This window comes from Cebus imitator, unplaced genomic scaffold (assembly GCF_001604975.1).
Source record: "Cebus imitator isolate Cc_AM_T3 unplaced genomic scaffold, Cebus_imitator-1.0 Scaffold166, whole genome shotgun sequence".
NCBI lineage: Eukaryota > Metazoa > Chordata > Mammalia > Primates > Cebidae > Cebus > Cebus imitator.
This window is the reverse complement of record NW_016107481.1, coordinates 1,976,351-1,990,060: the sequence shown is the minus strand read 5'-3', so window position 1 is coordinate 1,990,060 and position 13,710 is coordinate 1,976,351. Positions and strand designations below refer to the sequence as shown.

General features: G+C 45.6%; 1 protein-coding gene, 1 long non-coding RNA gene and 1 pseudogene across 2 annotated transcripts in view; all 3 read right to left on the bottom strand.

Moving 5' to 3' along the window:
* LOC119473539 overlaps positions 1-13,710 on the bottom strand; it is a 26,455-nt gene that overhangs the window by 4,226 nt on the left and 8,519 nt on the right. The window contains exon 2 of the long non-coding RNA XR_005202757.1: positions 2,133-2,138. This is a non-coding gene — a long non-coding RNA (uncharacterized LOC119473539). The remainder of the gene's footprint in view (positions 1-2,132; positions 2,139-13,710) is intronic.
* LOC108314985 (actin, cytoplasmic 1-like) lies at positions 7,904-9,744 on the bottom strand. Its single transcript, XM_017544141.2, has one exon. The coding sequence runs from the start codon at positions 9,643-9,645 to the stop codon at positions 8,518-8,520; it is 1,128 nt and encodes a 375-aa protein (XP_017399630.1). The 5' UTR covers positions 9,646-9,744; the 3' UTR covers positions 7,904-8,517.
* LOC108314970 overlaps positions 13,305-13,710 on the bottom strand; it is a 1,536-nt pseudogene continuing 1,130 nt past the window's right edge.

Here is a 13,710-nt window from a genome sequence, read left to right as displayed (position 1 = left end):
AAAAAAAAAAAAAAAAGAGATAAGGAAAGGGAAAAAAAAGGAGAGTGAAAAAAGTGACCCTTTAAGAGTTTAGCTGGTGTTTTTATCAGAGATAGTGTTTCTTGGACTCTTCTCCATTAAAAAAGTGGCCAGATATAGTGACTCATTCTTGATCCTAACACTTTGGGAAGCCAAGGCAGGAGGTTTTCTTGAGGCCAGGAGTTCAATACCAGCCTGGGCAGCATAGCAAAACTCTATTGCTCCAAAAATGATTTTTTTTCAGATTAGCTGGGTACAGTGTTGCACACCTGTAGTCACACCTACTTTGGGGGCTCAGGCATGAGGATCACTTGAGCCCAGGAGGTAGAGGTTGCAGTCAGCCAAGATCTCACCACTGCATTCCAGCCTAAGGGACAGAGCAAGACCCTATCTCTAAAAAAATTTTTTTAAATTGCCCTTGGAATTATGATTCATATATATTCCCTATGGTTTCCAGGATATCAAGAAAAGAAAAAAATGGAGGCAGAAAGAGAGAGAAGAAAAGGAAAAATTGAGAAAGAATGGAAGAAGGGCAGGGCGCAGTCTCTCACATCTGTAATCCCAGCACTTTGAGAGGCCGAACGGGGAGATCATCTGAGGTCAGGAGTTGGAAACCTGCCTGGCCAACATGGTGAAACCCCATCTTTACTAAATTTGTAACTATCTTGAACAGACATATGAGGAAAAACAGTTCATTGTCTCCAGCATCAAAGGAATAAACCAAAATGTTGATCTTGAAGAGCCAACACTTTGCCAAGAAGCCTCCACAGTGTGACCTCATGGGGCCTCCACCAGCACAGTGTCAGAATTAAGGCATCTGAGGCCGGGTCACTTTCTTGCGGAGGCCTCACTCAAAACGTGGCGTGGAGTGATCAAAAGACATTGATGTGACAGCTCCTCACCAGATGTCCTGCTCCCACTCTTGCCTCTCCATCTCCTGCAAATTCCGCCTCCCAGGTTCGAGCAATTCTCTTGCCTCAGCCTCCCAAGTAGCTGAAATTACAGGCAACTGCCACCATGCTGGGTGAATTTTTGTATTTTTTAGTGGAGACAGGGCTTCACCATGTTGGCCAGGCTGTTCTTGAACTCCTGACCTCAGGTGATCCACCTGCCTCGGCCTCCTAAACTGCTGGGATTACAGGTGTGAGCCACCATGCCTGGCCTTTTGTTTTTGTTTTTGTTTTTGTTTTTACAGATAAGGTGTAGCTCTGTCACTCAGGCTGGAGTGCAGTGGTGAAATCATGGCTCACTGCAGCTCTATCTCCTGGGCTCAGATGCTCCTCTCACTTCAGCCTCCTGAGTAGCTGGGACTACAGACACGTGCCACCACATGTGGTTATTTTTTTTTTTTTTTCAAGGTGGAGTTTTACTCTTGTCCAGGCTGGAGTGCAATGGCCTTATCTTGGCTCACTGCAAACTCTGCTTCCCAGATTCAAGCGGTTCTCCTGCCTCAGCTTCCCGAGTAGCTGGGACTACAGGCATTCACCACCATATCTGGCTATTTTTTTCTCTTTTTAGTAGAGATGGGGTTTTGCCATGTTGGCCAGGCTGGTCTCAAACTCCTGATCTCAGGTGATCCACCTACCTCAGCCTCCCAAAGTGCTGGGATTATAGGCGTGAGCCACTGTACCTGGCATAACTGGTTAAATAAAAGTTATTTTTGCAGAGGCAGGGGTCTCTGTATGTTGCCCAAGCTGGTCTTAAACTCCTAGCCTCACGTGATTCCCCACCCACTTCAGCCTCCCACAGTGCTGGGATTACCGGCATGAATCACCATGCCCAGCCTCATTTTCTTTTTAATTAACTCAGTTTCAATTTTCTATTATAGAAATACCATCAAATAGAAAATGTCAATGTTAAGTAGGATTTCCATGAAAAGGTGGCAAATCACAAAATCTCCATTCCTTGATGCTTATTCATACCTTTTACCTTTTTTATTTATTTTTTTATTTATTTTTGAGGTGGAGCTTCATTCTGTTGCCCAGGCTGGAATATAGTGGCACAATCTTGGCTTACTGCAACATCTGGTTCACTGAAAACTCCACCTCCCAGGTTCAAGCCATTCTCCTGCCTCAGCCTCCCAAGTAGCTGGGATTATAGGTTTGCACCACCACACCCAGCTAATTTTTGTATTTTTAGCAGAGATGGGTTTCACCATGTTGGCCAGGCTGGTCTCGAACTCCTGTACCCGCCTTGGCCTCCCAAAGCACTGAGATTACAGGCATGAGCCACCTTGACCAGCCCCTTAATACTTATTCATTCTAATAACATTTATTGTGTGCCTACTATGTGCAATTACTAGATTAGGTTCTAAGAATGAACAAGATGAGATTCCTGCCATAGGGAGTTTCTGTTCTGATTCAGTGTGAATTTGAAAGGAGAACATGCAGACAAGTAATTCAATAAATAACAAGCTGAATTTTGAGTGTGATATCTGCTTTGAGAGAACCAGGCAGGATGAGGCAATGCAGAGGAGGATGATTCCCCCTTCATGGGGTGAGGAAGAATTTCTCTGCAGCAGTGATGTGTGAGCTGAGGTCTGAAACATGAGAAAAATCCAGCTATGGCAGGAGGTGTGGGAAGTCCACTTCAGGCAGGGAAGAGCATGTGCAATGGTCCTGAAGAGGGAAACCACCTGGCATTTACAGGAGCAGAAAAGAAGCCCAGATGCCTGATGCACAATGAGTAAGAGGAAAAGAATAGAGGTGGCAGGCAGGGTCAGATCATGCTAGGATTGGTTTGTTTTTTAAAGGGACATGGTCTCATTCTGTCACCCAGGCTGGAGTTCAGTGGGACAATCATAGCTCACCACAGCCTCAACCTCTCCTGGGTTCAAGGTATTCTGTCATCTCAGCCTCTCAAGTAGCTGGGACTATAGGCATAAACCCCACCAGGCCTAGCTAATTTGTTTTTCATTGTTATTAGAGACAGGAGTCTTGCTGTGTTGCTTAGGTGGGTCTCAAACTCCTGGACTCAGGTGATCCTCCCATCATGACTTCAAAAAGCACTGGAATTACAGGTTTGCACACTGCATCTGGCCAAGATTGGGGGTTTAAAAATGCTTTACTTTTAATTTTTCTGGATATATAGTAGGTGTATACATTTATGGGGTACGTGAGACTTTCTGATACAGTCATGCAGTGTGCAATAATCACATCTGGGTAAATGGAATACCCCTCACCTTAAGCATTTATACTTTCTTTGTTTTACAAACAATTCAGTTATGCTCTTTTCCTTTTTTCTTTCTTTTATTTATTTATTTATTTATTTTTTCTGAGACGGCGTGTAGCTCTGTCTCCTGGGCTGGAGCGCAGTGGTGCAATCTCGGCTCATTGCAACATCCACCCCACCCCACCCCCAGGTTCAAGTGATTCTCCACCCTCAGCCTCCTGAGTAGCTAGGACTACAGGTGCACACCACCAATCCCAGCTAATTTTTGTATTTTTAATAGAGACAGTATTTTGCCATGTCAGGCTGGTCTCAAACTCCTGACCTCAGGTGATTCTCCTGCCTCAGCCTCCCAAAGTTCTGGGATTACAGGCATAAGCCACCATACCTGGCCTCTTTCAGCTATTTTAAAATATACAATAAATTATTGTTTACCATTATCACTCTGTTGTACGACCAAGTACTACATCTTATTCATTCTAACTGTATTTTTGTACCCATTAATTATTCCTGTGCACCCCTGCAGCCCACTACCCTCCCCAGCCTCTGGTAACCATCATTCCACTCTCTATTTCCATGAGTTCAATTGTTTTAATTTTTAGCATCCACAAATGACTGGGAACATGCAAAATTTGTCTTTCTGTGTCTGGCTTATTTTAGTTAACTTAATGATCTCCAGTTCTACCCATGTTGTTGCAAATAACAGGATTCTATTCGTTTTTGTGGTGGAATAGTATTCTATTGTGTATATGTACCACATTTTCTTTATCCATTCACCTGTTAATGGACACTTAGATTGCTTCCAAATCTTGGCTACTGTGAATAGTGTTGCAATAAATATAGAAATGTAGATATTTCTTTGATATACTGATTTTCTTTCTTTTGGGTATATACCCAGCAGTAGAATTACTGTGTCATAAAGTAGTACTCTTTTTAATGTTTTGAGGACCCTCCAAACCATTCTCCATAGTGATTGCACTAATTTACATTCCTCATTAGTGTTTGTTACTGCCTGACTTTTGGATATAAGCCATTTAAACTGGGGTGGGATGTTAGCTCATTGTAGTTTCAATTTGCATTTCTCTGATGATCAGTGATATTGAGCACTTTTTCATATATTGGTTTGTCATTTGTATGTTTTCTTATGAGAAATGTCTATTTTGATCTATTGCCCATTTAAATCAGATTATTAGAGCTTTTTTTCTATTGATTTTGTTTCCCCTGAGCTCCTTATATACTCAAGGGTTATTAATCCCTTGTCAGATGGATTCAGGATTGGGTTTTGTCTTTATTTTACACTCAATTCTAAACCATTAAATGCTGTCAAGTGGAGAAGTGACATAATATTTATATTGGGAGATGACTTTGTGTATTTTCTACCTATTGCTATGTAACATACCAGCTGGGCATGGTGGCTCATGCCTGTAATCCCAGCAGTTGGGAGGCCAAGGCAGGTGGATCACGAGGTCAGGAGTTAGAGACCAACTTGGCCAACACAATGAAACCTCATCTTTACTAAAAATACAAAAATTTTAGTAGTCAGGTGTGGTAGCACATGCCTGTAATCCTTGCTACTCAGGAGGCTGAGACAGGAGAATCACTTGAACTCTGGAGGCAGAGGTTGCAGTGAGCTGAGATCATGCCACTGCACTCCAGCCTAAGGGACAGAGTGAGACTCCATCTCAGAAAACAAACTAACAAACAAACACACACACACACACACACACACACACACACACGAACAAACAACAACAAAAAACCACCCCAAGGTATAAAATCACAATGATACTTATTAGTCTTCTCACAATTCTGGAGGCTGACTAGACTCACCTAGGCAGTTCTGGCTTAGGATGTGGTTGCCTTCAAAAAATATGGGGTTAGAATAGTCTTGAAAGTTTCCTTGCTCAAATATCTCCTGGTTAATGTGGGCTGTCAGCTAGGGCTTCAGCTGGGGCTATCTGGTGGAACACCCACACGTAACCTCCCTACATGGCCTGGGCTTTCTCACAAAATGGTGAATGGGTTCTAAGCGCCCCCATCCCAGGAAGGAGAGCCAAGTGGAAGCAGTATCATCTTTTATGACCTAACTTCGGCAGGTCATGAGCAACACTTCCACTGTATTCTACTTACAGAAGCAAGGCACTAAGTTCATATTCAAGGGAAGAGATGACAAATGTAAAAAAAAATTGCAGACAACTATTCACAATAGTGAAGAATTGGAATCAACATAAATCTCCTTCCATCAATAGAAAAAATAAAGAAAATGTGACAGCCAGGTGTGGTGGCTCATACCTGTAATCCCAGCAATTTGGGAGACCAAGGTGAGTGAATCGCCTGAGGTCAGGAGTTTGAGACCAGACTGGCAAACATGGCAAAACCCCATCTCTACTAAAAATACAAAAATTAGCCAGGTGTAGTGGTGTACACCTGTAATCCCAACTACTTTGGGAGGCTGAGGCAGGAGAATCGCTTGAACTTGGGAGGCAAAGGTTGCAGTGAACCAAGATTGCACCACTGCACTTCAGCCTGGGTGACAGAGTAAGACTGCTTCTCAAAAAAATAAAATAAAATAAAAAAAACAAAGTGAATCAGAGGATAAATGAGCTACATTAAAGCAACTGAAAAAAAGTTATGGAAATTAGAGATAGTAGTCAAACACTGGGTTGTCAATTGGTGACCCTGAGTTAGAGAACCTAAAAAAAAAAAAAAAAAAAGGCAGGGCTGGGCACGGTAGCTCACACCTATAATCCCAGTGCTTTAGGAGGCTAAGGTGGCAGGATAGCTTGAGGCCAGGAGTTCAAGAAAAGCCTGGGCAACATAGCAAAACCCCATCTCTAGAAAAGTAACAAAAATTATCCAGGTGTGGTGATGCATGCTGGTAGTCCCAGCTACATGGGAGGCTGAGGTGGGGAGATTTTTTGAGCCCAGAAGTTCGAGGCTGCCGTAAGCTATGATGACACCACTTTGTTCAAGAACCTTGGTGACAGACCAAGGCCCTGTCTTGAAAGAAAGGAAGAAATGTAAGAATGAAGGAAGAAAGGAAGGAAGGGAGAAAGGAAGGGAAGGATCGAAAGGAGAGAGTGAAAAAGGAGGAAAGGAAGGAATGCAGAGATAGAGAAGTACAAATCAGTAGTCAAAGGGCACACCATATACCTGGAAAAACTAATACGGAATGACTGGCCTAGAGCCATCTGGCTAAGCTATTGAACTTCAATGATTAAAAAAAAAAAAATTACTCCACTGGTTTCAGCAGGAAAACATAACGCATATGTGAGAAGAACCTCCAGCCAGCCTCAGACCTTCCCATAGCCCCAGCCAGAACCAGACAACAACAGAGTCAGAACTTAAAGAACTAAAAACACAGAAAATGAATCAAGAACATTCTCCCAAGAAAGATGTCATCCAAGTATACATGCATTAAATAGAAAATCTCAAATATGCACCAATTTCAAAAATAGGAAATAGATTTTGAAGCAGCTGTAGATGAAAATAGAAACTGCAGATTAAAAAGAATTATGACACTTTTGTCTCTTTTCATAATTTTAATGAATATTGAATGAAAAGGTATCACTTGCACATAGGCATTTATCTGAAATTCAGAAATGTTGCCACCTTGCTTCAGCTTCTGTTTCTTGAGATTCTGTGGTATCAAGCACAATAAAAGTTATATATATTTAAACTAAAACACACACAAAATACGTAGTTTTCATCCATTTATTTATCTTTACCTATTTGCACAAAAAGAGTTTTGAATTAATTATCACCTTTTGTTTGTTTTTGTTTTTGTTTTTGTTTTTGAGACAGTGTCAAGATGTTGCTTAGGCTGCAGTGGAATGGTACAATCTTGCTCACTGCAACCTCCGCCTCCCAGGCTCAAGCAATTCTCACCCCTCAGCCTCTTAGGCAGTTGAGATTACAGGCACCCACCACAACGCCTGGCTAATTTTTGAATTTTTAGTAGAGATGGGGTTTTGCCATGTTGGCCAGGCTGGTCTCAAACACCAGACTTCAAGTGATCCACCCACCTTGGCCTCCCAAAATGCTGGGATTGCAGGCGTGAGATATCGTGCCTAGCCATAATTTCATGATTTATTACTTGCTTTTCTGCTCTCTCTCTCTCTCTCTCAGACAGGGTCTCACTCTGTTGCCCAGGCTGAAGTCTCAAACTGCTGGGTTCTGGTGATCCATCTGCCTCAGCCTCCCAAGTAGTTGGGACTACAGGTGCGCATTATCATAACTGGTTTTCAATTTTTTATAGAGATCGGATCTTGATATGTTGCTCATTTTGGTCTTGAATTCCTGACTTCAAGTAATCTGCCTGCCTTGGCCTCCCAAAGTGCTGGAATTACAGGCATGAGCCACCATGCCCAGCCTCTGTACTTTTCTATACGACCTGGATTTTATATAACAATTACAAATAATTTTTACAAAAGACTTTGTTATTCTAAACTTTTTAAAATAAGCAGTGATTAAGAATGAGCTGCAGAAAGCAGTATTTATTCAGCACCTATTATATGCTGGATATTTTGCATGTGGTGGACCACCTAATTGACATATCAAGGCAGGAATTATAATCTTTATTTTCCAGGAGACAAAACTGAGGCTTACAATTATTTCTTAACTCTAGAGTTACACAGCTGCTGCCAAAACAAGTGCCCCTCCCACAGCCTGCCCCTTCTGGTTTTATCAAATTCAACCCCCTACTTGTTTTTATTATTTTTTTTTTTTTTTTTCATTTTTAAGGTGTGCACTTTATTCAGCTGGTCTCAGGTCAGAGTACAGGTAAGCCCTGGCTGCCTCCACCCACTCCCAGGGAGACCAAAAGCCTTCATACATCTCAAGTTGAGGGACCAAAAAAACGGGTAGCCACAGAGGCTAAAATCTTTCAAAATAAAACAAAATAAAAAAAGTATTAAGGCAAAATTTAAAAAGTTTTTCATTACATAATTTACAACAAAAGCAATGCTGTTACCCCCCCGTGTGGACTCGGGAGAGGACTGGGCCAGTCTCCTTAGAGAGAAGTGGGGTGGCTTTTGGGAGGGCAAGGGACTTCCTGTAACAATGCATCTCACGATTATTTGGAATGACTTAAAAAAAACAATGTACACAATCAAGGCCTCAGCCACATTGTAGAACTTTAGGGGATGCTTGCTCCAACCGACTGCTGTCAACTTCACCGCTCCAGTTTTTAAATCCTGAGTCAAGCTAAAAAAAAAAAAAAAAATCAAAACAAAACAAAAAAGCAAATAAAGCCATGCCAATCTCATCTTGTTTTCTGCACAAGTTAGGTTTTGTCAAGAAAGGGTGTAACGCAACTAAGTTACAGTCCGCCTAGAAGCATTTGCGGTGGACAATGGAGGGGCCGGACTCCTCATGCTTCTGCTTGCTGATCCACATCTGCTGGAAGGTGGACAGTGAGGCCAGGATGGAGCCACCGATCCACACGGAGTACTTGTGCTCGGGAGGAGCAATGATCTTGATCTTCATCGTGCTGGGTGCCAGGGCGGTGATCTCCTTCTGCATCCTGTCAGTGATGCCAGGGTACACGGTGGTACCGCCAGACAGCACTGTGTTGGCATACAGGTCTTTGCGGATGTCCACGTCACATTTCATGATGGAGTTAAAGGTAGTTTCTTGGATGCCACAAGATTCCATGCCCAGGAAAGAAGGCTGGAAGAGCGCCTCAGGGCAACGGAACCGCTCGTTGCCGGTGGTGATGACCTGACCATCAGGCAGCTCATAGCTCTTCTCCCGGGAGGAGCTGGAGGCCGCTGTGGCCATCTCCTGCCTGAAGTCCAGGGTTACACAGCACAACTTCTCCTTGATGTCATGCACGATTTCCCGCTCAGCTGTGGTGGTGAAGCTGTAGCCGCGCTCGGTAAGGATCTTCATGAGGTAGTCAGTCAGGTCCTGGCCAGCCAGGTCCAGACGCAGAATGGCGTGGGGGAGGGCATACCCCTCATAGATGGGCACAGTGTGGGTGACCCCATCACCAGAGTCCATCACGATGCCAGTGGTACGGCCAGAGGCGTACAAGGAAAGCACGGCCTGGATGGCCACATACATGGCTGGGGTGTTGAAGGTCTCAAACATGATCTGGGTCATCTTCTCACGGTTGGCCTTGGGGTTCAGGGGGGCCTCAGTAAGCAGCACGGGGTGCTCCTCAGGAGCCACACGCAGCTTGTTGTAGGAGGTGTGGTGCCAGATCTTCTCCATGTCGTCCCAGTTGGTGACAATGCCGTGCTCGATGGGGTACTTCAGGGTCAGGATGCCTCTCTTGCTCTGGGCCTCATCACCCATGTAGGAGTCCTTCTGACCCATGCCCACCATCACGCCCTGGTGCCTGGGGCGCCCCACGATGGAGGGGAAGACGGCCCGGGGAGCATCGTCGCCCACAAAGCCGGCCTCACACATGCTGGAACCGTTGTCGACAACAAGTGCAGCCATATCATCATCCATGGTGAGCTGGCGGTGGGTGTGGACGGGTGACAGAACGGCAAAGGCAAGGCTCTGTGCTCGTGGGGCGGACACGGTCTCGGCGGTCTTAACCCCCTACTTCTACCCCCACATCAGTGTGCAAGAATGTTCACAGGTGCACGCACACACACACACACACACACACACACACTTCTGCAATATTCCCTCTACCTAGGCCAGGAGCTTGTCATGACAAATCAAATGCAATAACTATTTCCTGACCAAACCTGTTATTCAACATCTCTATGATTTGGGAAATAGTTTCTGATTTCACACTGATAAGGGTCACACTGAGTACTCAAGAGATGTAATAATTACAAAGCATCCTCATCTATGTGAAAGAGTATGATGTTCAGACATATTCAGCCCTTTGAGATGCTCTGCTGGAAAGTGGTTGAGCTGCAAAGTACTATTGACTCATGGTCATCTTGGTCCATGGTCATTAATAATGATAATTTGTACTTCTTTCGTGCTTGCGCTAAGGGTGGTTTCAAAAGCTGGAAGAAGCTTATCAATTTCTACGTATGGGACTACCTCTTTCACAATGTATATATGGGAGTGTGTGTATGCTATGTAAACATATACACACATATTCACATATAAATATATACATACATATCTACATATATATTTATAGTATACTAATGAAAAGGTTAATTCTTAATGATCCATGAAAAGAGAATGGCAGGTCAGGTGTAGTGGCTCACACTTGTAATCCCAGCACAGTGGGAGGTTGTGGGGGGAGGATCACTTGAGCCCAGGAGTTTGAAACTGGCCCAGGAAGCATGGTGAGACCCCATCTCTACAACAAATATAAAAATTAGATGGGCATGGCGGCTTGTACCTAGGGTCCCAGCTACTCAGGAGGCTGAGGTGGGAGGATGACTTAAGCCAAGAAGGCAGAGGTTGCAGTAAGCTGAGATCACACCACTGTGCTTCAGCCTGAATGACAAAGCAGTAACTTGACTCAAAATAAAAAAAGGAAAGAAGAAAAGAAAAAATTGGTATCCCAGAAAACTTTAAAATATCTATATATTCACAAATGTATATAATCATAGTATATTAATCAAAAAGTAAATTCTTAATACTTCATGGCAAGGAAACGACAGGCCACAGATGATGTCTCATGCTTGTAATCTCAGCTGGGTGAGAGGCCCAGGCAAGAGGATTGCTTATGTCCAAAAGTTTAAGGCCAGCCTAAGCAACAGAGTGAGAACGAACCTCTCAAACAAAATCAGAAATTAGTCAGGGATGGTGGCATATGCCTGTAGTCTATTGAAGATGCTGACTTGGGAAAATCAGTGGAGGCCAAAAGGCCAAGTCTGCAGTGGAGCCATGATCACACAATGACACTCCAGCCTGGGAGGCAGAGCAAGACCCTAAGGAAAAAAAATTAACTGTAAAAAATAAAAAAAAAGAAGACATGAAATGAGAAGCTACCGCGTCCAGGGCAAAGACAAACAGCCCAAGCAGAGGCCCATTCTCCTCTGAATTCCCAGAAGACAAGAAAAACCATGAGACACTAAATAAAAGAGACATCACTATAAAAAGACACAGGCAGAATTTACTACAAATCTGTCAAAAATACACTCTCCAGGTTAAAAGTAGAGACAGGTGTTTAGCCAAGGCGCACTGCTAAAAAGCAAACAAATGAGAGTCCAGGGAAGCTTTGGGCTTTTTTTGTTTGTTTGTTTTTTGTTTTGTTTTGTTTTGTTTTGTTTTTTGAGACGGAGTTTCACTCTTGTTACCCAGGCTGGAGTGCAATGGCGCAATCTTGGCTCACCGCAACATCCGCCTCCTGGGTTCAGGCAATTCTCCTGCCTCAACCTCCTGAGCAGCTGAGATTACAGGCATGCGCCACCATGCCCAGCTAATGCTTTGTATTTTTAGTAGAGACGGGGTTTCACCATGTTGACCAGGATGGTCTCGATCTCTTGACCTCGTGATCCACCCGCCTTGGCCTCCCACAGTGCTGGGATTACAGGCTTGAGCCACCGCGCCTGGCAGCTTTGGGCTTTTTGATGCTGTTGACGATCAAAGACCTATAGAGCTGGATCCAGAAGAGGCCACTGTGAGGCAAATGCAGGGCAGAAAAAAACCATGAAGAGGCAGGAGATGAGCCTGAAATGTCCACTAAGAGGCAGACGATAAGCCAGCAGAGGCCATGGTGAGGCACAAGCTGGTATAAGAAAGGCCACTGTGGAAAAAAAAAAAAAAAAAGCTGAATCTTGAGAGGGAGATGTGACACTGAGGATGGGGCTGAAGAGGCCACTGTGAGGCAAGGAAAAGACCTGCCAAAATGGCTGAAAAACAGGTACTAACAAGGCCAGAAAAGGCCCATATAGGGAAGAGCTGCACTGAAGAGGATGTGGTCAGGCAGGATCTGGGTCTGTGCAGGCTGCCAGTAAGCTGAAGGAAGGCCTTGAAAGCCTGACTTGAAAAAAACTAAAGTCTACAGAGGCTGCTGGGAGCTGGGCAGGAGCTGGGACAAACGTGGTTGTTGCGAGGCAGGAGTTGAGCCTGAAGACCCAGTGAAGAAGAAGAGCTGGGCCTGGGGAGGCCACCATGAGGAAGGCAGAGGCCGAGCCTGGAGAGGCCAGACGGGAGGCAGGAGCTGGCCCTGGAGTGGCCCACGTCAGAAATTTTTTTGCCCGGAGAGGCCACTGGGAGGGCTGGAGCTGGGCCTGGAGAGGCTGATTTCAAGGCCATTTAAGCCTGCCGAGGCCACTGGGAGGAGGCCAGAGCCAGGCCAAGAGAAGCCAACTTGGGGAAGTTTTGGGCCTGGAGACGCCGTTGGAGGGCAGGAGCTGAGCCTGGAGAGGCCACCATGAGGCATGAGCTGGGTGGGCCTGGAGAGCTTGACTTGAAGACCTTTCGGGCCTACAGAGGCTGTCAGAAACTGGGCGGGAGCTGACTGAGTCCACAGAGGTTGTTGCGAGGGGAGGCAGGAAGTGGGCCTGTAGACACAGCAAGGAGGAAGAGCAGGACCCGGAGAGGAAGCCGGGAGGCAGCACCTCGGCCTGGAGAGGCCACAAGATGCATTAGCTGGGTCTGGAGGGGCCACCAAAAGTCTTCCAAGAACTGGGCCTGGAAGGCCGCTGTGAGGAATGAGCTGGGCTTGCAGAGGCCACTCACTGGGACACAGGAGCTGGGCCTACAGAGGCTGCCATGTTCGTACCTCCCCAGTCCGGCCCTCTTTGTCTCTCCATCCATACTCTGCCCCTGCCACCCATGTACCAGACAGTGGCTGGCTGGTCTTTCTACAGCAAACTGGACTAGGGCTCCTCCCTGTCCACAGCTCTCAGAGCTAAAGTTGGAGTTAAGCCTCACATGGTTCGGCTTGGCATTGAGAGCTCTTTCCCCCTCAGCACTGGCTCATCCAGAGCACTCACAGTGCAGAGAAGGGCAGGGCAGGAGCCCCCTTCCTCAAATGTGAGTTTGGTGGACAACTGGGTATGAGATGGTGATTTCCCTAAGAAGAAACAGGGCTCTGAGATGGGGGAATTTTCTGGGTTCAGAGTTAGGCCTCCAGAGTGCAAGCTTCCTTTGAGACATCAAATGGAGGGGTCCAGCTGGCAGCTGGCTCCTGGTCTGGAGCTTCAGGGAGAGGTCACAGCTCAGAGCCACATTCAAGAGCCAGTTTAAATGCAGCCTCCTGCAGGGAACCCCCAGAGCTTTCACAGCCTCAGATCTGCCCCTCTGCATACTCCAGATCTTCTGCCAAGTGGCGTTTGGCTCTTCATGTCATCTCCCTTCCATGTCTGGGAGTAAAGTTGAGGTGCAGGGACTTGAGCATGTGTACTCTGGTGCCATCGGGAAGAATGTGTCAAGTATGGCCGGGCGCGGTGGCTCAAGCCTGTAATCCCAGCACTTTGGGAGGCCGAGGCGGGTGGATCACGAGGTCAAGAGATCGAGACCATCCTGGTCATCACGGTGAAACCCCGTCTCTACTAAAACTACAAAAAATTAGCTGGGCATGGTGGCGCGTGCATGTAATCCCAGCTACTCAGGAGGCTGAGGCAGGAGAATTGCCTGAACCCAGGAGGC